The following is a 25556-nucleotide window of genomic DNA, read 5'->3' as shown; positions in this document are numbered from 1 at the left end:
TTTGTCTTGATTCCCAAAAAATGTATTAGGTATCAGAATTATTTATCACGCAATGCATTAAACAATAATTTTGGTTATAGGGTGATAAGGAGTTTTGGAATGAATACATACATTTTGGGTGGTTTTATTACATATGCGCTCAGGCTGTCTATAACTGCAGCAGATCGTTACATACTACAAGTGCTATTACATCATAAACCTCATTTAACATAATTAAACCGCAGTCTGCTGTCACTTGATAAATGTAGATTGTGTTGGGTGCATTATACACACACCTGATTGTGATTGATTCATGATTCAGTCATGTAGCGGCAAGCGTTACATGTATGTGTGGCAGAGGTCATCTCATGAAGAACTGCGTGAACTACTCCTCAAAGTCTCCTCTGACGGCCATCAATCTCTACTTTCTGCCGAGCCTGCAAAATGGTTTCACTGATGTTCTGTCATGTGACGTCTGACAAGATCTATCTCGTTGTGACAGATGAATACTGCAACGTGTGTGTGTGTGTGTGTGTGTGTGTGTGTGTGTGTGTGTGTGTGTGTGTGTGTGTGTGTGTGTGTGTGTGTGTGTGTGTGTGTGTGTGTGTGTGTGTGTGGGTGTGGGTGTGGGTGTGGGGTGTGTGTGTGTCACTTGTATTAAATGGAGGGAGGAACAATGCAGTCTGCGGTGCAAGGTCAGCTGTAGGGTTAAGTGATGTGTGTTAACAATACCAATATTGATTTCACATTTATGTCACACACACTCATCATCTGCAACAGACTAATGAAAAGGTCAAGAAAATGAAAAAGGTATTATTTTGTCTCCTTCTAAAAGTAAAGGCCAATTATAAAACAAAAACGGGAAAATGTTAACACAACAATTTCAGAAAGTATATTGAACTTGTGGTTTAATGTTACTAAGTTCATTTCTTTAAGCACTGTACTTAAGTAAAACATGTGAGTATTGTACTTTCACATTATGCTACTTTTACTAAACTACATTTACTCTGCAAATGTTGTACTTTTTAAACTTATTTAAAGGTTTTAGTTACTATCTACTCTGCAGATTTACATTATTAATACAAAGAAATAATCAAATAACTCATTATCATATTATTATGAGTTAAGCAACCCAGTAGTATATCAAGTAATTCAAATTAACATCACTAAACCGCATGTCACACTGTCAAATTGTTACTTTTACTCAAGTGAAACAAACTTCTTCTTCCACTGTGTAATTATTGTTTTAAAAAAATCCAGTAATGAAGAAGGAAAAAGTTCACAAGTCAGTACATGTTCTGCAGTATTTATTGGCAGTGATGTGTTCAAACTGGACTGCTGCCAGCTTAAGAAACCTCTATAGCACCCAGGCATAAGAAGTCATCTGTTGGCAGATGTCTGAAATTGGAAGAAATGTTGTGATAAAATAAAAAGCCTCTGAGTGCACAGGGGAAATCGGGCAAGAATCCGGGAAAATTAGCAAATATCATACCTCAGAAGGAAACGTTAAAAATGTTGTCAAAGGCTGCATCAACCAAAATAAGCTGTCAGTGATTTTAGATTTTGTCAGACAGAAACCCAGATCTGCTGTCTTCATTGGAAAAAATTACCTTACAGGGTTCTCCTCTCTGCTAACAAGAAACCTGTTTTCCTGTAACCCTGACACCTCTCCTTGGCAGAGCTGCCCTGTGGCATGTGAAGCCAAGGCTGCAGTGTGTGTGTGTGTGTGTGTGTGTGTGTGTGTGTGTGTGTGTGTGTGTGTGTGTGTGTGTGTGTGTGTGTGTGTGTGTGTGTGTGTGTGTGTGTGTGTGTGTGTGTGTGTGTGTGTGTGTGTGTGTGTGTGTGTGTGTGTGCATGCGCCTCCTACTCCCATGCCCTGATGACAGCACGGCATGGTGCTGACACACTAACGAGGCATACCTGCTGGACTTTATGAAGCTGAAGTGGTGTGAAGTGGATGCAATTGTGCGGTGAAACACGCAGAGGCAGAATCACCTATTCAGCCTGTACCACTTGCTCACACACACACAGTCCCATGTGCATAAAGTCATTACACACACACAAAGTGAGTCGGAAAGCATTCTTGGCAGAGCTGCAGCTCCTCAGCTGAGCACGGTCACGACATCCAGCGAGTCAGAAGGTTGTTTCAGGGTCTGTTGCTTCACAGTTGGCAGGTGGACAGGACTAAAAACTTCATTTTCTCAAGATTTTTTTATTTTTATTCACTTTGACTTTTTGTTTTTTTGTTACCCAAGTAACAGCATGCTCTGCGCAAGTGCACAGTAGCTGGCCAGCTTCTCTGTCCGGGGTGTGGGAGAGTTTTGTAGAGTTGAAGGGGCTGAGGGTGAGGAAGGTTGCAGTGGGAGTTAAGCCACTTTCCCTCAACACCACCACCACCTCCACTTTGTCTTTCTGGCAGCATAACTGTATTAGAGGGGCTTGTTTTACTGCAGTGTTCACTTTTAAGCTCAGGCAGAAGTGAGACGTCCTCTTTTTTTTATTGTTATTTGGCAGAAAACCTCCACTCGTCACATGACTCCAGTACTCCCTTACTCTTGAATTACTCCTCCTTTTTCTTTCTCCTTGATGCACTCCTTTAATATACCCCAAATAGTTTTTCCTTCCTTCTGCCTGTCATCTTTTCATCCTGCCTTTTATCAATTACTCTCCACTTCCTTAACTCCTATTCAATCCTCTTTTTCTCTTCCTTTAACTCCACCTTCTCTACTTTCCTTTCCTACGTCTCCCCCTGCCTCCCTACCAGCAGCAGCCACCCACTTTTGTTCATCCATCACAGACCTCGACAAAGAGATCGAAGACGTAAGGGAATCCAACTCGCTATTCACTTGTGTAGCTTATTATAAAAAACTGCATCCTGGGAAAACCAAAGTGTCATCTCGGTATAGAAAATGAGCTTTAATGCGTGATTCTTTTTCTTTTTTCAGAGTGGAGAAGGGGGGCTGCGATATCGTTACGAATTATGCTGTTGAACCAGCTTAATGCCAGACTGTCATCCTCATTATTAGGGTCTGTGATCTCTGGGTATTTGTTAATGAGCAGATAATGCTCTTACAGATCTGTCAGACTTTGATGTTCAGGTATGACAACGCCTTTTTGAGAGTTTTTAAAGCCTCAGTGGTACAAGCGTTAAAATGAAAAGTTCACTTCTTATCATATTCATTCACTGTGTTATCATTTGATCTTTTTTGAGCCAGATGTGTTCTCAGAGTCTGTGATGCATTTTTAAACCGCTCTGCAGTATTCTGTCTCTTCATCATCTCTAATAGCGATCTTGGGTGTATTGTTTGTGAAGGCCTTTTTGAGAGATGAAAGTCCTTTTTTCAAGCTGTGCTCTGGGGTGTATGTGAAACATCAAACGCGCTTCAATTATTTTATTTCCTCCATACTGTAGAATGTATTAGCATATTCATCATGTGTTCACCATTCATATGTAGCATATTGTGAAAGCTGTATGGTGATAATTTATAGCCTGTGATGCTGCGCTGTTTGGAGCTTTGTACGTCTTTGGTTTGAACAAAAGTTGATCAACTGTTAAATGGAAAGAAATCATGTTGTCACAGAGAATTGCTCGTATGAAAGCCTGTTTTTATATGAATTATGAAGCTTGGGAGGAGTCGAGCCAAGGTCATAATAATGAGAAATTCTTCAACAAGACTTAACGGGGACCATGATATAAAACAGCTCTGGATTAAAACATAGCAAGGACATGCATCTGTGGAGAAGCTTGTTTTAGGCAACCCAGTATCACGGCAAGATGGTTTTAGGTACAGAGACAGTGAGGTCTGGTTTTGGTAACAGATTAATTCATTTATGTTTAAAGGCCTGTCTTTTGCCAATACATTGCACAACAGTTTGTTGTACTCAGATACTGGATAACAGCTCTGGATCTAGATCTTAGGTCATTCAGAAACAGTGTCTCCTTGAGATTACAGGCAAGTTGATTTGTATATCTTAACATTTGCTTCCCAGTTTGAATATTTGGCACAATTTTAAATCATTATTGTTTCTTTATGTCATTGTTTCATTTAAAAAAAGATCATAATCCTCTTTAACAGCAGAGGAGGAGGAGGAGGAGGAGGAGGAGGAGGAGGAGGAGGAGGAGGAGGACCTCTCTATGTTACCTGAGAACGATCAGTGACAACATAAACAATAATAAAGTTATGAAAGTGAGAATGAGAATGAGAACAGTGCTGTGGTATATTGTGCTGTGTTGTATAAATAACAGTGAGCAGCTGAAAAAGGGAATTGTGTTTCACACAAACGAAAATGTATGTCTGGCTCTCTGGGGCTATAACTCAAGTTGGAATCGATGTTCCTGTCTCTGCCGTTATGAATCTCTCTTTGTTTGATCGGTAACAATCCTTTCTAATTAGTGAGTCTTGAAAGAAGCCTTTCACCTCACTCGTAACTGAAAATGTACTAGACATTTATATCTAAAAATGACATAATGACAGTCAAATTTTAAAAAGAATTGCTTAGGTATGGTCAACATGCTAAACCTGCACAAAAAAGATAAGATAAGATGTACCTTTATATAACCTTTAAATAACAAAAACGGAAACTCTCGCAAAGTGTGAGTTGTATATAGCCTCTCGGTTCTCATGTGCTACTTACGCATGTTTAAAATTGATAATATGCATATATTTTGTTTGTTTGGTAGCTTAATGGATATATTCCATTCTGTACAACTGCACTGTTGCAGATCCGATTACAGCCGGCAATTTATTTGCATTTAAAGCCACTATGTCTGCGCATATCCTCCCTCATCACAATCAAACTATCCACTTAAAGCATAAAATGACACAAAAAGATAAAAATGTATGCCCTTTTCTATTCAAATGATCCTCTTTGCAGACACAGTATATGTCACAAACATCAACCATAATAGCCATAGGCAGATTCATTGGATTTACCAGCTCTTCAGATAGACAGAGCAGAAAGAAGTTGCTAGTGATGCACAATCCATGATTTTAGTAGCCGCAATTAATAAAGCAGTAGTGCTGAAGTGATTGAGTATTGCGCTTCCATAGTTGGGGCAATAGAAGAATTCTCAAATTCAAAGCAACAGACTTTAGGAGCAATCCTTAATTTCCAGTGATGCAACACTTGCATCAAAGGTCTCCTATTATGCAAAATGCACTTTTTGCTCTCTTTTGTGCATCAATATGTGTCCCCGGTGTATAGGGAGACTCACAAAGTGTCAGAAAATATAACCCTCTCTCTTTTCCTCCTTACCCACATCTCTAAAAACGGGGGTACAAACGAGCTGATCCAGATTTGCTTCGGTTATGACGTCATATCGGAAATGTGGGCTGGCTTTACATTGAATTCCTGGCAACGTCCCCCCCCACGTGACACGTCCCAACCTATCGTTATATACAGTCGCGAGCTGAATCCCCTCTGCAGCACCTCTGTGTCTCTGTATTCAGCAGGATGTCTGCAGGAGGGACTTAGAGTTGTTGTGTATATAATATGAATTTGTGTCTTTTCAACGCTGTTTTCGTTGTGACCGCAATGAACCAGCCTAAATTCACCCCGTTTTCCCTTGTTAATAATATTATCATCATTCCTTCAACCGGATACTTTAGTGCTTCAATGCAAGTGCATTTTAGCATGGGAGTGCTTTTGTTTTGAAATAACATTTCCGAGAGCTTCGCCTCGCTCCAATGACCATTTGACCATTTAGAAAGGTAAAAAGCAAAAATGAAAAAAGCCTCTCAGCTGCTCTTCCATTTATTGGTAAAAAAAAAATCCGTAGACACACGGATTACAAATTTACACAGAGCCCCTGAAATGTTATTTCTGATGAACAAAAACATAAAAGGCAATCTTATTTCTTGAATGGTCATTTCAGTACTTTTTAAAGCAGTACTGTTAAGTATTATCTGTTTCAAGCAGCTTCTTAAATATGACAATTTGTTATGGTAAAATATAGTGGGTAATGTTTTCTTGGAGCCTTAATTTAAAGTGGTTTTCATAAGTCTTCAAACATCAATAGAGTTTTTGGGGGTTTTTTTCATTTTTTTGTGTCTTTTCTGTTCTGTATATGAAGCATCATTTCAGATATCTGCCCCTTCCCCATCAGAGACCACAGATTAGCTAGTTTTAAATACTGCTCAGACAGCATTGGGCCGTATAATGCTTGACCTGTTACTGGCCTCTCTTGTTCTGTAGTTAAAAGGAAAACTGCGACACTACTTTTTAAGAGCCTGAACACAGCCCCGGGGAAATTGATAAGGCTTGTTAATTATAAGGATATGTTACAGATCTTGAAGTTTCATTCTCCTCCTTTCTTTAGTGCACGGTGATGTGGACCCCTTATTCAATGACGCAGATTACTGCTCTCTGACCAAGTGTTGAGTGTTTTGTGAGAGAAGGATGGGACCAGTGAGTGACGGGGTGGAAAATGTGAAGAATAGCTCAGAGAGACAGTGTTGGTGAGGAGCCAGGAGACTGTGGAGAGCAAGGGGAAAGCTGGCGTCAGCAGCAGATGAGATGAGCGAGCAGAGGAGGAGTTGACTCATAATAGTAGTAGGAGCGCTCACATACTGGCAACCCCTCCGCCCCCCTCCTTTCTACCCACCATCCTCCTCCCACTACTCCTAGCCCCAGGGACAGCTTCCATGACAACAAAACCTCCCCCTGGCGTTTCTCTGACAAACAAAGCCTGAATCTCACGCATTAGCAGCGGCTCAGGTATTACCTGTGGTGCACACACGACGCAAGTCATCGTCACTTTCCGTTACGGGTGTTCATCACATTTTCCTGTGTGACCACAGAGGTGTTATAACCTCAGTGGCAGATTCAGACTGGATTTACTGCTCACAGCTTTTCTCCATACTGTAGATGAGTTTTAGCTAGAGGGGATTCATTCCCTAATTGTTGATGCCGCAATTTAATTTCTATTTTCAAATGAGTTATTTTATTATTTACGTGTAGCATACAGGAGAAGATGTTATTAATCATGTATTAAAAAAAAGGATCTCATCTTTTATCTCATTTTACATTTTGCCAATCAAACTAAATAATAAAAATATCAAACTATTCCTTAATCCTATTTTGGATAAACTGGGCTCTTAACAATTATTTTGGAGTGTTGTAATGGTAATAAATAACAATAGAAATTAAATTCACAAAAATACTTAATGCCACAATTGTATTAATATTTTGATGATCTTATTATTGAAATGCAGTTTACAAGATTGTACGCCATTATTGTCCCTTGTTAACATTTCTGATAAAAAGCTTTCACCAGAATGAACTGCAAAGCATCCGTTTGTCAATCTGCTATCTTTCCTCTGAGGGCAGTCAAGGATGTTACAAGTTAATGTTGCATGTCCTGCCATTTAATAGTGATTCAGACAGGGCTTCCTTTACTTCCAGAGGAAAACAAAAGTATCAAGTTTGGAGACTGGCACGGCCCTCATGTGGCGAGTAGGCAGCAGGAAGTTTTACCTCCAGCTAAGATGTGAGAGGGCAGCCAAGCTCACCCTGAACCCACCTGGCCCTGTGCGACAGCAGGGTTAGAGTCCCACTGCGAGGCCTGACGTGGCTGTACATCACACAGCTCAGCAGAGGGAAACACGCTAGAGTTGGGCAAAGACAGCTGGAGGACATCCTGGGATAGAGAGGACAAGGGAAATGAGGGGAGGGCAGGAAAGATGGCTGCTGAAGGCACACAGGGTCAGACAGGAAGTGGCCACTCTCACTTAGTTTCCTGCAAGGAAGAGCGTTAAGGGTCACAGGAAGGAACCTGTACCACTCAGGGCTGCCTTTTTGGCTTTGGCAGGTATATATACAGCAGTAAATTACAGCAGAATGAGAGGCAGTGTGCAGCGCTTCAGGCTGTATGTTTTGAATAAGACTTCCCAAATGAGGCCCCAGGACACATGTGTTGATGTGGCCTTTTCTCTTTCCTCACAAGGACCCTGATCCGCAACCTGTACACACCCTGTAAAAGAATGTAACAGTTTAGAGAATAACTCTAGTTTGTTTGAATGTGGGTTTTACTTTGGACATCATTTCGGTTGGTAACAATAGTGTTGTACTTATGTGTTGAGATGTTGGAAACTAGCGACACCCAACTTAGCCAAAACATATTTAGAAGATAGCACAAAGACTTAAAGTAACATTATTACTAAAACTGTACTATGTAAACATCCAGCAAAGCTGGATGATAACAGATGAGCTTCTTGGTTTAATTTTAAAGGAATAACTTATCCTAATTTTCAGGTTAATATTTTTGTTTTGTGTCTCTCCAGTGACATTTTTATGTGATTTAATGTTCAAAAAGATCTTTATTTTTCTCATACTGCCTGTGCCGCAGCACCACCAGTCTGCTCTGATTGCTGGTCAATAGAAGCACGAGTGCTACATAGTGATCTCACTATGTTACGAATGTAAACACAGGACATGGTGGGGGAAGTGTGTGGGAGAGAAACTCCCTTTGGAGGGAGCTATGGGATTTTAGACCATTTACAAGCAAAAAAAACCTATAAAACACGCTACAGGAAAAACCCCCAAATCATGATGGAGCCCGTTTTAAGAATTAGTTCCCAAGCATCTTTCAACATGTTTATGTCATCTGTTTGTTTGATGCAAATAAATAAAATTAACAGACATTTAGAAATGATTCACTACTTAGCTATTCCTTTAACCTACTTCTACATTGTACGTTTGGCTGACTTTATTGTTGGAATGTTGTTATTCGATCTCAGCAATTGTTGTAGTTAGTTTGAATTTATAACAAGAGAAATAAATTGAACTAAAATTGTCCTTAACCAAGAAACATTGCATTGTTTATATATCTATATCATATGAGCATATCCCTTTATGCCTGATCCATGACAGCCTCAGTTTGTGCCCTGCATGTATTCCATCTGAGCTAGAAAGCTGTGGATATTCGTAGGTCTTTGAGAAGCCTTAGAAAACATAGTTTTTTCTCGCACAACAGTAAAATGTATTTTTAATCCAGATGGTCAGAGGACTGTTTGAGGATTCTGGAAATAGTTTTATAACGGCAGTAAGTATTAGAAAATGACATTCTAGGTTTTCAGAAATCGCCAGGTATTTATTTTTGGACGGAAAATTGGGTGCTTTGCTCTGTGACTCGAATGTAATAAGTAATATATGAGAGTCACAAACTGGGTTTTTTCTGTGAATGCTGAGCAAAGCCCTGTCCTCGCCTCACTTTAACTACAGCGGAGAAATCTGGCTGCCAAACACCCATCCCTCCGAGCTCACTGAAGTGGTTATAGAAACTCTTTCAGCTGAGCACATTTCATGCATCAGGCTCCATCAGCACTCTCATGAACAATTACCAGTACAGTACTAATAGGCTTTCAAAGATAGAAATTGTTTATTTCTCACCACTGAAGTTAAGATGTATAAATTGACGCCTGGGAAAAACACATCCCACATGTTGAAACATTTATGAAGCCTATGTTAAACCTATAAGCAGGACTTTGTAAAGCTGTGCCACCATTGACCGTGGCTAGAAACACGCAGCCATTCGGAAAGTGTCGGACCTAATGCGTCCCTCAGGAGCTGCAGGGATAAAGGGTTCAGATGTGTTGCTAGCTCTTCAACGTTATGCTAAAAGCACTGACCAAATCATTGACTTTCAGGAAATCAATGAGTGTTTTATTCCAAAATCCATTTAGGGAAATCATTATAATTTTCATTATCATCCTCCAAGAAATCATGCAAGCAAGCTGTGAGCAGGCACGAACGCAACTGGCAGAAAAAGTTGTGCATGGCTGAGTGAGCAAAGACGTGAGAGACACAGGCAGCTGGCTCACTGAGCAGTCATCTGTAAGTGTGTGTGCGTGCGTGCCTGCGTGCGTGCGTGCGTGCGTGCGTGCGTGCGTGCGTGTAATTCTCAACAGCTCTAAATGAAATTAGTCGTCAAGCCGAGGAGTCCTTTAGCAGCAGTCTGCAGCACAGCCTCAAGGTCAGACTTACTGATTCTGCTGATGCATTTTATTCTCCTCAGCAAGCAGCATGAGGGGTTACCGCTGCCCACAGACCCCTCTACTCTTTCCAACATCCATTCATCCACTGCACACACTCCCATCCCTCCATTATCACCCTGGTCCTCCCTCGAAGGAGAGTGTGCATTTACCCATTAAATTAGGTGGGGGAAGCTGGGGGAAGGTGGGGGTCGCAGTGTCTGGATACCCTTGCGGACTTGCTGCGGGGAGATGGATTGGCTAAGGTATCCTGATTTCCCATGTGACTACAGTAATTGTGTTATAATGGAGGTGGGAGCTGAGTGGCCGTCAGCAGAGGGACAGAGGTACAACCCACTCCTTCCTGTCGCCATACAGAACAGTAGACTGCAGACTGAGGCAGAAGGGGATTGTGGGTATGATGTCTGTGGCTATCGCATGCCGCTTAATACACACTCAGAGCGATTTTCCTAGCGTGTGCAGACCAGCTTGTTACAATTTATGTTTGTTTTTTGAGCCACTGACTTAATGCTACAGTTTGCAACTACTTTCCCTCCGGCAGGTAGAGAAATGTTGCACCTTCATCAATTTGTCAAGTTGCTGTCTCAACACTTGTTGGCTCTCTAAATGAGCAATAAACCCAAGCAGCTTTGAAACTGCATATCACCAGAGCTTTATCTAATGCCTTTTTCTTAGTGATAATTTACACAATTATTCATTTACTTATATTTGTCAAGTATAATGACACATTCTAAGCACGATAACATTTGATAGAGTTTTATGCCACGAAATATTTTTTAAAAGTAAGCAATGTGTCACATTGGTGAAGCTGTACATCGTATCTTTACCATGGATGTATAAAGGGAACTGGATACAGCCTCGGAGGCGGGAACCGTTCATTCCTATGAAAGATGATCAGTGACACATGAAGCCTAAAATGGACCGACTGTAGATTTAAGTAACCAAATCATAGCCCCCCTATGGATTCAGCTTTTAGCAAATTTTATAACTTGTAAAAGCTAACGACGTCACGGGCTAGGACAGGGGTGAAAAAACTCTGTTTGGCCACTACAACAGTTTGTTTCAACGGCTGGCACTCTTCCTGAGGCCTTGATTTGAGTCATCTCATTTACAACCAATAGAGAAATCAATACAATACATTCAATGAGCACTACACTGACTTTACACATGGAGTTCAGCTTACTATCTCAGCTTGAGCTTGATACCTTACATTTTAAACAGATTTACAAACTGGGGGTGTGGCATTTGAAGGATTTTGATTGAGTACCTTGACTTTTTGTAGCTTGACCCACCTAAGAGACTCAAAGCTTATTTACTTTTTAATCTGTCTTTTGCAAGTCCCCCGACTTTGTGAACGGCAAACTAAATTACTTAAGTTAACTTTTGATGAAACTCATAATGAGCTTTCAAATGAGAACCATTCCCTGTGGATGGATTAGTTAACTGATCTGAATCTGTAAGGCCAGCAGAGGTGTCAAAAGATGCAGAATAAAGAAAATGTGGTTTTAAAAATTAGTTTTATTCCTCTTCACATTTATCATTTGTGATCTTCTGTCCTTGCAAAGTAGCTGACCATAACAAATGAGATTGTCCTCATTTTTCACTCTCTCCCCTGTCTTTTGCTTTTAGGCACCATGAGACCAGTGCAGAGAAACTTCTACGAGCCGTCTTCTGCCCCGGGGAAGGGCGTGGTGTGGGAGTGGGAGAACGACAACGGCTCGTGGACGCCGTATGACATGGAGATCTGTGTGACCATCCAGAACGCCTACGAAAAGCAGCACCCCTGGCTGGACCTGACCTCTTTGGGCTTCTGCTACCTCATCGACTTCAACAGCATGTGTCAGACCAACAGGCAGAGCCAGCGTAAGAGACGCCTGCGGAGACGCATGGACCTGGCCTACCCGCTCATCATGGGCTCCATCCCCAAGTCCCAGTCGTGGCCCGTGGGAGCCAGCTCCGGCCAGCCCTGCTCTTGTCAGCAGTGCATCCTTGTCAACAGCACGAGAGCTGCCTCTAATGCGATTCTGGCCTCTCAACGGCGTAAACACTACGGCGGTACAGCAGGCAACCCAGGCGCTACAGGAACCCTCACTGCAGTGCGGCAGAGCAACACCTTTGCTGGAACCTCCCTCTGGTCCCCGACATCCGCCTCCTCGGGCCCCAACAACAATAACATAAGTATGGGAGGTGGGCATGCCAAAGCTGAACAGGTGCTGTTGCCACTGTCCTCTGCCAACTTCCCCTGTTCCCCCGTGATGCCGACTCTGTCAGCCGCCCATGGCCACCACGCTCTTACCATCAACGGACAGAACAACCTGAACCGGCCGGGCACACAGCGCATTTCCATGAGCACTGCCAGAGGAGCCATCCCAACAGGGTAATGACAAACAGAACCATTCACTCCCCTTATTTTCCACTTTGAATAGAGTATTCAGTAGCCTGTTACTTGTTATAGCACGGGCATAATGCTCGGATTTGGTTAAATTTCCTGTTGAGCTGAGGCAATAGGAGGATATAAAAAGCAAAGACAATCTCTGTTTCTGCTTTTCTGCTTCACAAAGCTTCAGCCTCTATGTGTCAGGAGTATTGTGCTGTCGTGTCCGACCACTCTCTGCTGATTTACGATGAATTTCTTAAACATAAGGATCACTACAGCTGCAGAAAAAGCCATGGGTCTAGTTGATTGCACAGAAGAGCCCTTCTTTTCACGTGTTGTCTGCCATGGCGACTGCTCCATAATAAGCTTATGTTGGCCCCAATAGGCATGAAATACTGCAGCTCTTCTAGATTATTCTGTTGCCTCTGCTTGCAAATTTGTTATTATGAATCCATTCTGTGGTTTTTGTGTCATGAAAAAAAATGACATCGTAAGTTGAATATCTGGATCTTTGTGTGTGTGTAACCGCGTCTTTTGTTTTATGGTGTGGTTGTGTTAATGCATGGGCAGGCTCTGGTGTAGCTGTGGAATCGTATTTGCCATCGAGGCAGAGCTCCACTGGGGAAGAATGAATAATGGATCAAGGAAAAATGGGAGCTTCAGCTGAGCGCTCTGACCTCAGAGCGATTCAGCGAAAGGAGGAAAAGAAGTGTGTCTAGCGTTGTAACCGATACTTCAGTCCTTTATCCTGCTTTCTTTTACTAAAATAAACCCACTCCTAATCTAATTTGATTCCATTTTGCTCGCACTGCTCATGGGGAGAGACACACTTACTTCGTGTTTGAATAATGCCGTCCTTCACCCAGGCACACATCCTTTTACTTTCTGTGGCCTCATTCTGCGACACTGAAAGGAAACGTATACGATTTTTAGTCATCAGAGCAGGCCATGACCTTGTTTTACAAAGCGAGCAGGTGGGAAATGATGCAACTCTTTGTATAGGTCTATGTGGTAGAGAAAACCAGCATATATACATGTTCTGCTGTATTATGAGAATTCAGTGAAACCTTAGGTGAATTTAACTTTTTCACACAAAATGTGTTTTGCGGACACAGAGAAAGCGAGAGAGAGAGGAAGAGACTGGGAGTGAGGTGGAGTGTGTCAGTTCCCAGGCGAGTGGCTCAACATACAGGATGAGTGTGGTTAACATTCACACACAGAAGAGCATGAGCTCACGCACACAAACAAACTGAAATGAGAAAACAATTGCGCATTTCCAAGAGCGTGCTCAGGGCCGATAACAGAGGAACCCACACAAATGCAAAACATCAGATCTGTTTTTCACACACCCACACCAGAATATAAGGGGTGCTGGGTGCAAGAAAGGTATTTCTTATCATGTGGCTTGTTTACATGAGTTTATGTAGATGCTTTAGATACACAAACAACCATACCATTTACATTTCTTGCACAGGATTGATTTCATCTGCCCATAAGCACAGTATGTTTCAAATATTTTTAGGTTAATATTTGAGTTTTTAGGTTACTAATGGTGGTGTTGTTTAATGCATCTGTCTTGTGTGAACTGATATTAGAAGTGGCACCATCTGCTGGTTTGTGTAAACACATCAATGTTTCTTAATAGTGGTTTGACTCAGCCCACCATATAACACCTGCTTTTACATGATACCTGCCATAAACCGAGGACCTGTGAAACAAGGTCATGTATAGTAACGACAGAAACAGGCTGCTATAGATTCTTTTGAATTAATTAGCTTACACACTATTAGCACGTGTGTGTAACAAAGGCTATGTGTAGTAGGGCTGCAACTTCAGATGATTTTGAAAAAGCTCACTTTTTAAAAGTTGGAAGAGGTTGATGATGATAACATTGAGTGATGAGAAGCGATTCTATTTATTTATCAGTCTGTTTGAAAAAAAAGAAGCATATTATGAGGGTGGATTAAATGGAAATAATGTCACAAGGATATTTCTCATGTCTTATTGTGTTAGCCAAGCTTCTTCCTCTTGAGCACGTTCTTCATGCAGAGGGCTATTTAACTGAGTTGAGATGCTGCACTGTGCTTTCTTCAGACAACAGGGCGCGTGTGTGTGTGTGTGTGTGTGTGTGTGTGTGTGCATGCTGTGTTTAAGAGCTCCACTCTGCTTGTGATAAGACAGCTCGTCTGGCTGGAGGGCTGTGTGTGTGAAGTTCATTATTCCTCAGTGGGCTGCTCTAGGGCTCACCACTAGATAGAAATGAATATTAAAATTAATTCATAAATCATGTCAGCTCATCAGGACCAAACTGACGTAATTTGAAAATCATTGGTGTCATTATTGCTTAATTCTCAGGATGTTTCAGATGCAGTATGAAGTCCATTGTCCTTGTTGTAAATCCCCCTACAGTGCAGCATATAGGACTTTCCTCTGCCTCCCGATACTCGCAGCAATATGAAATTAAGCCCCCCTGGTGCATAATAAACAGATGAAGAGATATAAGACCTCCGTCAGCACTTTCCTAACTAGGCCTAATGTAGTCTCTATTTGGGGAATCACATCCCTCCCGGTCTGATTATTTCCTCAAGGCAGGCCGGAGATTCCCCCAGGATAGGAAGGATAATCCTGATGAAAAAACCGAAGAAGGACAGCAACCCTCATTCCCTGACCTAGCTCGGGCCATAATTAAGGTGGAGTTAATGAGTTGGGTATGAAGGGGTTGGATTTAACACTTAATTGCATTGGTTTTAAGTCAGAAATTGCATCATTTTACAGACAAAAAAGCGCCATAGGATGTTTTTAAAGGTTTTATTGTAGCCAGTCTCGGAGAATGAGAAAATTAGAGTTGGCAGTGCAAAACAAATGCAGAGCTGACGAGGTTCCGTCTGGTTTGCTGAAGGAGCCTTGACAAAACTTTGTGCTAGAACAGAAGGGTTGTGATATAAGGCTAAAGGTCTGCTCTTGTTTACACGGACGTTGAGGTATAATTACTCATGAGTGAACACAGCCTGTTGTATAGGATCATTAGATACACCCGGCATTGACTTTGATTAACTAGATGATAGGTAATGACAATAGATTTTGATGCACTCCCAATGATTATGATAGTATTTTTAGACAAATATGATGTGAGGCAGACAGCGGAATAAGCAACAAGAGGGAGGAGTTAAACCGTTGATATAATCCAGCATTAGGATTGTTAGTGTCAGAGTGTGTGAAGCTGAAATGTGTCTTTAACTTCAGTGCTTTATGCACAGCCATGACAGGCAGAGTCATACCTCCAGGTGCACATTTCTAAAAGCAAATCAAGAGAAAAGGGGTTCGCAGCATGAGATGCAATAGAAGCTGCTTACAAGCTGCAGGTTCACTGGCTGGTAAAGGATGCAGTCATGTGTTTAAAAAAAAATCTGCACTGTAAAGATAGGTTATCACATGCTTTACAGAAGTTATGGAGTACAGCACACTAGGAAATTGCCTGTGAGATGAGGATCTATCTGTCTTCATAAAAAATACCCCATAAACACAGAGTAGATAAGTATGTTAGCTTTTGCTTTTTTGGTGGTTGTGTAATCATACAGTGTGTAGCTGTTTCATTAACATAGCGTATTTATTATGCAATACACTCTCCAGCTCATGCCAAGATCTTTGCCAGGATTTGAAAGCAATAAAGATGAAAAGCATTCCTAATTAATGTTATGTTATGGATCGTTGACAAATCCTCTGTGCTGTGTGCCTATAGGAGTGTTTGTGCAGAGTGTGCACACGGCACACAATGAGATGGTGTTAAGGGCTCTCATGGTGTGCTGTCTCATTTCTTCTCCTAATGAAAATTATTTGTTTGATCACAGCGCTCTCACTGAACAAGCTTAGTTATACATGGATTCATAGAGGGAGGCGTCATTTGTTTTGATTTGATTTAGGCCTAAGTGCATGTTTAAATGGAGGATGAACTCTCCCACTGGGCTGCACCTAATTTGGTTTTAATGAGTATCAGATGCCGCTTTGGCCAATCCCATTCTACTTCTGATATTCAGGTTTCAAAAGGTGTTTGTCACGTGCTCTGCCTCAAAGAGGCCCTAATATGCTCATTTAAAGGTTTCATATTTGTATTTTGTGCCTCTACTGTGACATGTTTATATGTTTTATGTTCAAAAAGGACTTCACACTCTGTCTGAAACCAGAGCCCAGTCTGCTCTGATTGGTTAGCTGGCCAACTGTGTTTTGATTGGTCAACTGCTTAGAGATGTCCCGCCCCTTAGCCTAACATGTACAATGTGTTGGAGCACTAGCCAATAGAAATGTCAGTGTAAGAAGTGATGTCAGTATGTATGGATGTATGGATGTATGGATGTATGGATGATGGACGGACGGACGGACGGATGGATGGATGGATGGATGGATGGATGGATGGACGGACGGATGACGGACGGATGGATGGACGGATGGATGGATGGATGGATGGATGGATGGATGGATGGATGGATGGATGGATGGATGGATGGATGGATGGATGGATGATTAATCTTTGTAGGCTACTTAGTTTTATCTGTAGCAGTAACTGCAGTGGGAGAGTTCACTAGTGAATTCCTCTGCTGCGGTTGAGGGTGTGAAATCACTCGCTAAAGTCACTAAAAATCAAATCTGGCTTTAATTCCCTCCAGTCTGACACACAACAGGAGTCAGCTGATCCTGCTCTCTGGTCCACTGGTGTGAGAGACAACGTGCAGCCAGTCCCTACCAAAGAGACGATAGGACACATCAGCCTCAGCCAGGCCTTGCGTCCCTTTCCGTTATTGCTTGCACTCAGCTAATTGAAGGGCTTCCCCTGGCGCAGGAACAGAGGCTCAGAGGCTCAGAGGCTCTCGCTAATATTAAAGCAGTCTCTTGATGCAGATCTGTGAAATGCCTGAGAGCTGCAGGGCCAAATATCTCAGTCCCTTCATGTCAGAGAGCAGAGAGATTTAGATATGTGGAGTTGTGTGTGTGTGTGTGTGTGTGTGTGTGTGTGTGTGTGTGTGTGTGTGTGTGTGTGTGTGTGTGTGTGTGTGTGTGTGTGTGTGTGTGTGTGTGTGTGTGTCTGTGTGTCTGTGTGTCTGTGTGTCTGTGTGTGTGTGTCTGTGTCTGTGTCTGTGTGTGAGCGTGTGATATACTTAGATAAATTGCTCAGTGAGAAAAGTGCCCATTTACTCGTGTTAATTTCATTTATCAAGTTATGGTTAGAATATGTCTCAGACCATCTCTGTGAAGGCACTGTTTGGGTGTTTTAGAGAGTTGTTGTATGCGGTACGTATCCATACCCAGTGTATTACCTACAGAGATGGTTGTGTGCATGCCCCCAGTTTTGAGAAACAGACAAGACTAAATGCAGGACGCAAAGTAATGTACTGTTGTGGATGGGCTCCACAGCAAAACAAATGTTAGCCGACTTAAATAAAACCCCAATTTAAACAATTATTTTAGTTTAAATCTATGCTTTGTTTAGAATATATTCACAGAACATTTTTTACAGGGAACTAAAACAGTATTCTGCAACTATGCTCTTTTTAAAGCCACCAGTAATTTAACCTCACAGATCTTAGTTTGTGTTATGATATTCTGTGACTTTGGGGAGTTCGAGATAACCCTTGCAAAAAGCAAAGCCACACATTAACACAAACATATTGACTATGCATTAGACCAGGGATTCCCAAAGTGAGTGCGCGAGCTGCCACCAGGGGGTGCGCGAGATGAAACATGTAATTGTGGTCTGGTGTAAAAATATTAGTGTTGTTTTTTAAGTGGGATTTTTCCATAGGCTACAATAAAAAACAGGAACAATAAACATTTCCTTTGTAATCCGTTTATTTTAAATAAAAAAAACTACAATTTATTAGTTTTTTGATAGAAACGTAGTAGAAGACAGCCGCTGTCTACGATTCACTGTAGGCTAGGATATATGCGCGCCAACTCGTTTCATTCATTCTTTCAAATGTGATTAACTGGCTGAAATCAGGGAAACTGTCAAGTGGAACGTCTCATGACAAAGTTGTTAGTCATGAAGGATGAGAGGGACCAAGAGAGTGAGGATTTGGAGGCAACAGAGACGGAGAGAATAGGAACGAATCCGAGAGAAGAAAATGAGCAGGAGTCAGGAAATGATTGATCCTCGTTTTTATTTATTGTATCTGTTTCTGAGCCCATGCTCTTTAATGTTGTGGATCGTTGAAATTTTTCTTTGTTGCATTATATTGAAACTGTGTTGATGTTGTTATGGTCATGCATGTTCTGGTTATTTGCGCATGATTAAACATGATTCTTTTTATGGCGATAAAACAAAGCTTTATTGCAGTTTCTTTTTTGTTGCGGTTTTTTGGGGGGTGCGTCAACCCGTTTCGGACGCAAAAAAAGTTTGGGATCCGTTGTATTAAACCAACAACTTGTATATACAAAATATATATTTTGCTCAAACTGCAATGTCCTAGTATGCAAATAGATAACACTCCGGCCACATTGGTTTTCTTCATATACATTTATGTTTTTTAGATATTTAGTTTATTGACCCAAACACAGCTAATACAAACTCATGAGAAAAGTATCTTGTTCTGATTAGCAGCTGAATGCTTCACTGTATTTACCAGACTCACATTTGGTGCAATTCTTTACGTGTTGCTTCTTTGCTGAGATTTAAATCAAGATATTGATTGCAAATGCATAGCTTGAGTTGGCTTGCCATGACACTGTGACTTTCTGTTAACCTGAGGAAGGAAAAATGGTTTGCTAACTCAGCTAATCTGAATGCTTTGCGTTAAACCACAGCCCTTCTCAAAAGCGACTCACTGATTTTGTGCACATAATAAGGCCTGAAGTGCATTTGTTGATCTGGGAGAGTTTGCAAGTCAACTGTCTTTGTCGTCTGTTTTCACCATGAATCCCAGCCTCTCCAAATGTCATCCTGAATCAGACTCTGCTGCAGTGATTTGTACATGAGTCAAGCGGTCTCATGCCATTGCAGAACTTCGTCTCTGTCTCTGTGATGAAGCACATGTGACATTTTATCTGTTTTTTGTGGCATGTGGGGAAGAACGGGTTGCTGTTCTCACTTTTCTCGGCTGTGGCATTACAGGCAGTGATGCATGATCAGTACAATTTAACATCCATTTCAAAGGTTTCAAGTTCATTTAAATGTGGATTTTGGTTTTGAGAAAATAACAAGAATGGACTTGCGCACAGAGGAGATTATTTGTGTTTTATGTGGAACTTCATGTCTCAAAATGGCCACTAGAGGTGGTAGTATGACCCTGTATAAATGTATAATGCAAGCTACTCACTTTCTGTGGCCATGATGTACTTTAAAAATGTTTATGCTTTGCTTTTTTTTAGGGTTCCTGCTCTCCCAGTAAAAAACCTGACTGGATCTGGACCAGTGCACCCAGCATTAGCTGGTAAGTTCACATTCATACAAATGGGCGATATGGCCAATTACCTGTTATCCTTTTATCATGGCATTACAATATAGAAATGTTTTGTCAATTCAATAAATAAACATACATATTTATAAAAAATAACGTGGGGAAATCTATTTTGGATATACCTGTGGTAATTAAGTACTTGACAAATGAGGAAATATATTTAAGTGTTCCTCATTTTATAAGGAACTTAGTTTAAAGTATAAGGTGATATTATATATATTTTTCCAGCTATACCCTGACTACATTTAAATTAATTCGTGAGTAGACAGAGTCAGACTTAGACAATAGTTTGAATTTTTTAGGAATTTGAGTTAGTTATGTATGTTATTATTGATTTGATATCATCATTATGTCAATATATGATTTAATTAGGATATAATTAGAATTAAAATGGTCATATTTAATTATCGCACAGCTGTAATTCATTGTATAGCATCTGCTATAAATTAGATTTTAGTGCTGAAACTCTTATTGATCTTGAAAGACATTTACAACTAGTGTTTTTTCCCACTCTTCTTTGTGTGTATTTTTGTGTGTATGTGTGTGTGCTGTCCATATGCTTCAGGTATGACAGGTATCCTGATGTGCGCTGCAGGTCTGCCGGTTTGCCTGACCCGGGCCCCAAAGCCCATTCTGCACCCACCACCGATCAATAAGAGCGACATGAAGCCTGTACCAGGGATCAATGGCATGCGTCGCAAAACCAAGAAAAAGCACCTGAGGAGAGGTAAGATGGAGCAAATCAATGAGAAGAGAGGGGGATTGAATTGAGAACAAAGTGGAAAAGCTACCCTGGTATTTTTATATGGTGTTACTGAAAACATTTGAAATGCACTGAGAAGACAAATAGACCAACCACTGACTGTCAGCAGACGTTCTCTATTCTGCCAAGCTTTGCAGGATGTTTCCGTATCAGCTGTTCCTTTGTCTGTTGTTTACCGTACACACAAAATCAAAGCTGTTTACAAAATTATTCTTTAAATGCTCCCAATTTCAGCTGCATGAGGGCGTACAATAAATCCACACTCACTGTGATCGCTGATGATTAGTGAGGCATGAATGCCTTTACCTTTTTTTTCAAAAAGCTCCAATAAAATGTAATGATGATTGCCGGTTCAGATTAATGAGCAAAAGTGTTACTGTAACCATTTTGTTTGTGTTACACTACATGCGGATTGACAGAGGCAGTAAGGAAAGTAATTAACGGGGGAAATGTTGTGCGAAGCTGGTTTGAGGGGGGATCTGCTGTATAGTTGGACGGCTTTGTGTTTGAATAAGTGCTGGTCGATGGAAGCCTTTTAAACTGCCAGTCTCCCACGGGAGTCTTTGTCCCAATTGATCAGTGAGTCTGATGGGCTTCGGTTTCTGCACCGTGGTCGTCCTCTTTAACCCTTCAGAGCAGATGATGCAGCGGGACATTATCTAACATGTCCCATAGTTTAATCTAATTTACTTGGAAGGAACCTGATATGTGGCTGTAAATATATAGGAAGGTTCCTGCTAGGGGAGACTCTAATTCTAATAACAAATGAATGAGGCTTAAACATTTCTGGGGTGTTAAATGGAGGAATGAGGCAGCTGCCAAATGTGAAACCTGTTTGTGCTGGGTTTAAACTCTGATACTGGAGAGCTGTGAGGGGAATAAAAATGTGATTATTTTTTTTATCAAGCAGTGAGATATAGGCTTATCCTTCTCTACTTTCTGTACAGAAAAAGGTCGGACAGCTCTTGATCCAGGCTAATGAACCCATCAAATAGGCATAGCGTAAAATATGCAATTGAGTCTCTTCTGTCCTTCTCCTTTTTCCTGTTCTCACTCCTCCCTCTCTTCACAGCTCTCTTCCTCCTCTTTCTCTGCTAGCCTTTATACCTTTTGCTCCGTCTTCATTTCTCCACTGCTCTCCCTCCCGCTGTTCTCGCTGGCTGTCCCTCAAATAAACAAACAAAGGCTCCAGGGGCAGAAAAGGTTGCCTGTAAGCGTATTAGGGGTGTAAGATGTGTGTGTGCTCTCAGCCATGCTAGCCTGGTTGCACACAGGGATTATGAGAGAGTGTGGGGATGGCTGGGTTATGTTTGAGTTTGAAGGTGACTTCCTCTTTAACACCACTGACATGTGAACTAAATTCACATGTAGAAACACTCTTTTATCAGAGAAAAAGCACACAGGTCAGAGTGACGGCTGAAACTCATAAAAGTTTGTCATCCATGAAGATCTTACTGTTATTATTCTCTTGTGTTCAAATGACATCAAATGCCATCCAGTGGTCTATCTAGTCCTTTTTTCATATTACTGTGTGGTGTGTGGGTGTAAACAAGTGGTCAGATTGGCTTTTCTTCACCGTCAACTAATTTCTCTTGTGCTTTATTTTTACGACAAGGCAAAAACCCAGAGGATGTGGTGAGAAGATACACAGAGAAGATTAAAATGATGCCAGATGAGGTAAGAAAAACACAAGCAGGCACAGTAAACTTTAAAATGTGTTGTGCCCACCACAAAGAGATGCTCTCTGCGACCGTTTGTTGTAACAACCATGTGTGAAAGTCCCATGATTACACAGTCACTTAGAATGGCAGCTGAAGTATTTTGCTTTTCTATTCCAGGACTGTACCATCTGCATGGAGAGGCTGGTCATGGCATCAGGCTATGAAGGCATCCTGCAGCACAAAGGCATCAAGCCAGAGCTGGTAGGCAAGCTTGGCAAGTGTGGCCACATGTACCATCTGCTGTGCCTGGTGGCCATGTACAACAATGGCAATAAGGTGGGTAAAACCTTGTGAGCCAGACATTGTTATGATGTCACTCTAGTTGACCAAATTATAAACTGGTGGTGGATTTTATGTCACTGGCAGATGATTAGGATTCAATATCGTTGTACACCGATGGGAGTATTTCATTCCCATCTCATCAGATAAGTCATACAAGTATTGATGGAAAAATGCTTTGTAGAAAATGTAAACATATAGCTCACTTTGATTCAGTTTACTTCCTTTAATATGCTGTTTGTTAATGCAAAAAAGCCAGATTTAATCAGCAGCCATCAGTGTTACATTACCAATAATTGGTATAATCATGTGAAATAAATGTATCAGTTACTATTAAAAAGGCCAAATCAGTAGCATTTATAGCATTTATTTTGTCACATACCTCCGGTGGTATCTAAAATGGTAAATGTCTTGGTTTTGTTTGTCTGGCTTTTTGTGATATCCTTCTTTGAGATGTATGCTTTCGTCCTGTTGTTATGGTCAGAGCATTCGAACTACAATTGAATACTTTACCAACTTCTTAGTGGAAATCAACTAGCACATTGTTTTACTGGGAAGACATGTTGCTGTTAAATATATTTTAAAGCTGTATGCAAAGACTTTTTGGCCACTTGACATTAAAAAATATAATGCCCATTAACATATAAGCAAACAGTTACTATTTACAAATCCAGATATAGATCTACCTTCAACATTCATTTGGAGTTGTGTTTCTAATGAACCAATAAATCTCTAATTTGATCTCTTGTTTAGTCTCTTTCTGAAAGGCTTCGTTTATCTAATTCTCTGCTCATTTTCTATGGGTTTGTCATCACAAGGGCAAATTATAGATTATCATTTCATCCTGTTGCATCAAAAATATTGAGGTAAAGCTTTAAATACAAGTTAACTTCCAGGATTACAAACTAAATGCCATTCATTTTCATTGTTTGGGAGACAAAGCCCAAATATCAGACAACTATCTCAAAACGCAAATAAAATCCAAATTATCTACATGGCTACGACCACAGGTGAAATGAAAAAGGTTTTTGAATTGGGTTAACTTACCACTTACCCAGCCAATATATATATTTTTTTTTATTCAAACAGGATGGCAGTCTTCAGTGCCCAACATGCAAAACCATCTATGGGGAGAAAACAGGCACCCAGCCTCCTGGGAAGATGGAGTATCACGTCATCCCCCACTGCCTGCCCGGCTACCCAGACTCCAAGTCCATCCGCATCGTCTACGACATTCCTGCTGGTATCCAGGTCAGAACTGTGCAACTTCACTAAATCCACCATGCTCCTATTGTGCTCTGATCCTGTGTTTCTTATCTCTAAATCTATGTGCTTTTCTACAACTGCTAAATATCTCCTTTAGTCTGAAGGAAAACTAACTGTTGTGGCTATTCAAGTCCCATGGTAATCATGCATCAAAGATGGAAGTTTTTATACTATTAATTTTAAGGGTTTTTGAGCATTTAATTCATCATTTATAATCAAATAAATATTTTTTTTTGGAGATGAGAATAAACTGAACCAATAAAGGTCATTTAGATTTTTCATTGAATATGCAGTAGAGAGGAGAGCATGGTTTTGCAGCCTGGGTCTGTGTCGGTGAGATGAATAGGGTGCGTATTTCATCCTGACTGCAGAAAGGAGCTTTAATAGAGTCAATAAACTGACCTTTTTCCACCAGAGGAACAGGCTTAGTGTCCCGGGGGACAGAGAATCCTGGGGGTGACCTGACCACTCAGACAACATTTCTGTAGGTCTCCCGCCTCTCTTCTTTCTCCTCTTACTCCTCGGTTCACAAACTAAATATCCCAGTGTGTAACTCTGTAAAGCACTTAATGAACTTCAGCAAAAATAATATTACAGTTAAAAATAAATATGACAGGAATAAACAAAAGACAAAACATGTACATGTGTGCACTGTATTTCTTCTGCTTTGATGTCTGTGATGATAGGCCTGTCTCATTGGTCTACATGTACTGAGGAGTTACAAAAAGAGGTGAAGGGACTCTCAACACACAAAAAAGGCACGGTATAGCAGCCAATTGTTCAAACCTCGCTGGAAATAAGGAACATTATGTGACTAATGTACCATGACAAGGCAGCTGTAACTACAAATGCCTTTATTAATAAGTGTGGGCGGGGAAATTATTGAATCAAGCGTTTTCACTTTGGAGGTTTGAGAACAAAATTCTTAAATATGAAATATCTACAAAACTAAAATGCTAAAGTTAGTAGATAGGGTGTGAGGGATTATCTACATATCCTGAAATAAAACTATTTCCTCACGTTGGTTTACTTCTTATTTTATTCTGTTGCATGCATTATATTTAGCAATTATTCATAACCTCGCAACCCCCTCTTCTTTACTGTTGTGGCCACTCTTAGAAGACAGCCTTCTTCTTTCTTGGATACCGTTGTGGAGAAATTGAATTTAACACCAGCAAACATGGATATTCAGGGAGCTTCTGAGTGTTTAAAACTATCTTTGGTTAATGTCACAACCAATGATTGCCTTGTACTGAATCTATTTATTATCTCACACCGAGGGACTTTTTTTTACTGTGCTGTTTCATGTAGAGTATTCGTCATTATGCAGGGTGTTTTTTGTTCACCTTACCATGCACAACAGATGCAAATTAGCTTCTAGCTAACTCTGATGCAATTCGTTTCAATTGTGTGATGTCCCTGCAAAAATAAACAATAAATAATTGGATATCTACAATAGCGTATCCCTTTTAGACATTGTTATGTATGTATTGCTGTTGACATTTCTTACACAATAAAGTCATAATTGGAAGAGGAGTTGTCATTTTTTCCAACATTTTTTCACCAGACCAACGAGCACCCCAACCCAGGGAAGAAGTTCAGTGCCAGAGGGTTTCCCAGACACTGCTACCTCCCTGACAATGACAAAGGCAGGAAGGTAAGCACTGACACTGGTCCATGAAAACAATCAGCTAAAGACAACAGTTCGAAAGCATTAAAACCTTTCTAGGG

The 25556-nt window shown here is 40.9% G+C and overlaps 1 protein-coding gene across 4 annotated transcripts in view; it reads left to right on the top strand.

Annotated features, from left to right (window-relative positions):
• Window positions 1–25556, top strand: part of dtx1 (deltex 1, E3 ubiquitin ligase) — a 44444-nt gene that overhangs the window by 14540 nt on the left and 4348 nt on the right. For 3 of the 4 annotated variants that reach the window (XM_063896908.1, XM_063896910.1, XM_063896907.1), the window contains 7 exons: window positions 11601–12348; window positions 19708–19769; window positions 20362–20523; window positions 22175–22236; window positions 22398–22556; window positions 23649–23810; window positions 25393–25482. In XM_063896908.1, coding sequence (XP_063752978.1) covers window positions 11601–12348; window positions 19708–19769; window positions 20362–20523; window positions 22175–22236; window positions 22398–22556; window positions 23649–23810; window positions 25393–25482 — 1445 coding nt within the window. The remainder of the gene's footprint in view (window positions 1–11600; window positions 12349–19707; window positions 19770–20361; window positions 20524–22174; window positions 22237–22397; window positions 22557–23648; window positions 23811–25392; window positions 25483–25556) is intronic. The other variant, XM_063896911.1, reaches the window with a different exon arrangement.

This window comes from Eleginops maclovinus, chromosome 12, assembly GCF_036324505.1.
Source record: "Eleginops maclovinus isolate JMC-PN-2008 ecotype Puerto Natales chromosome 12, JC_Emac_rtc_rv5, whole genome shotgun sequence".
NCBI lineage: Eukaryota > Metazoa > Chordata > Actinopteri > Perciformes > Eleginopidae > Eleginops > Eleginops maclovinus.
Note: the sequence above shows the minus strand (reverse complement) of the source record. Positions and strands in the feature narration are given on the sequence as shown.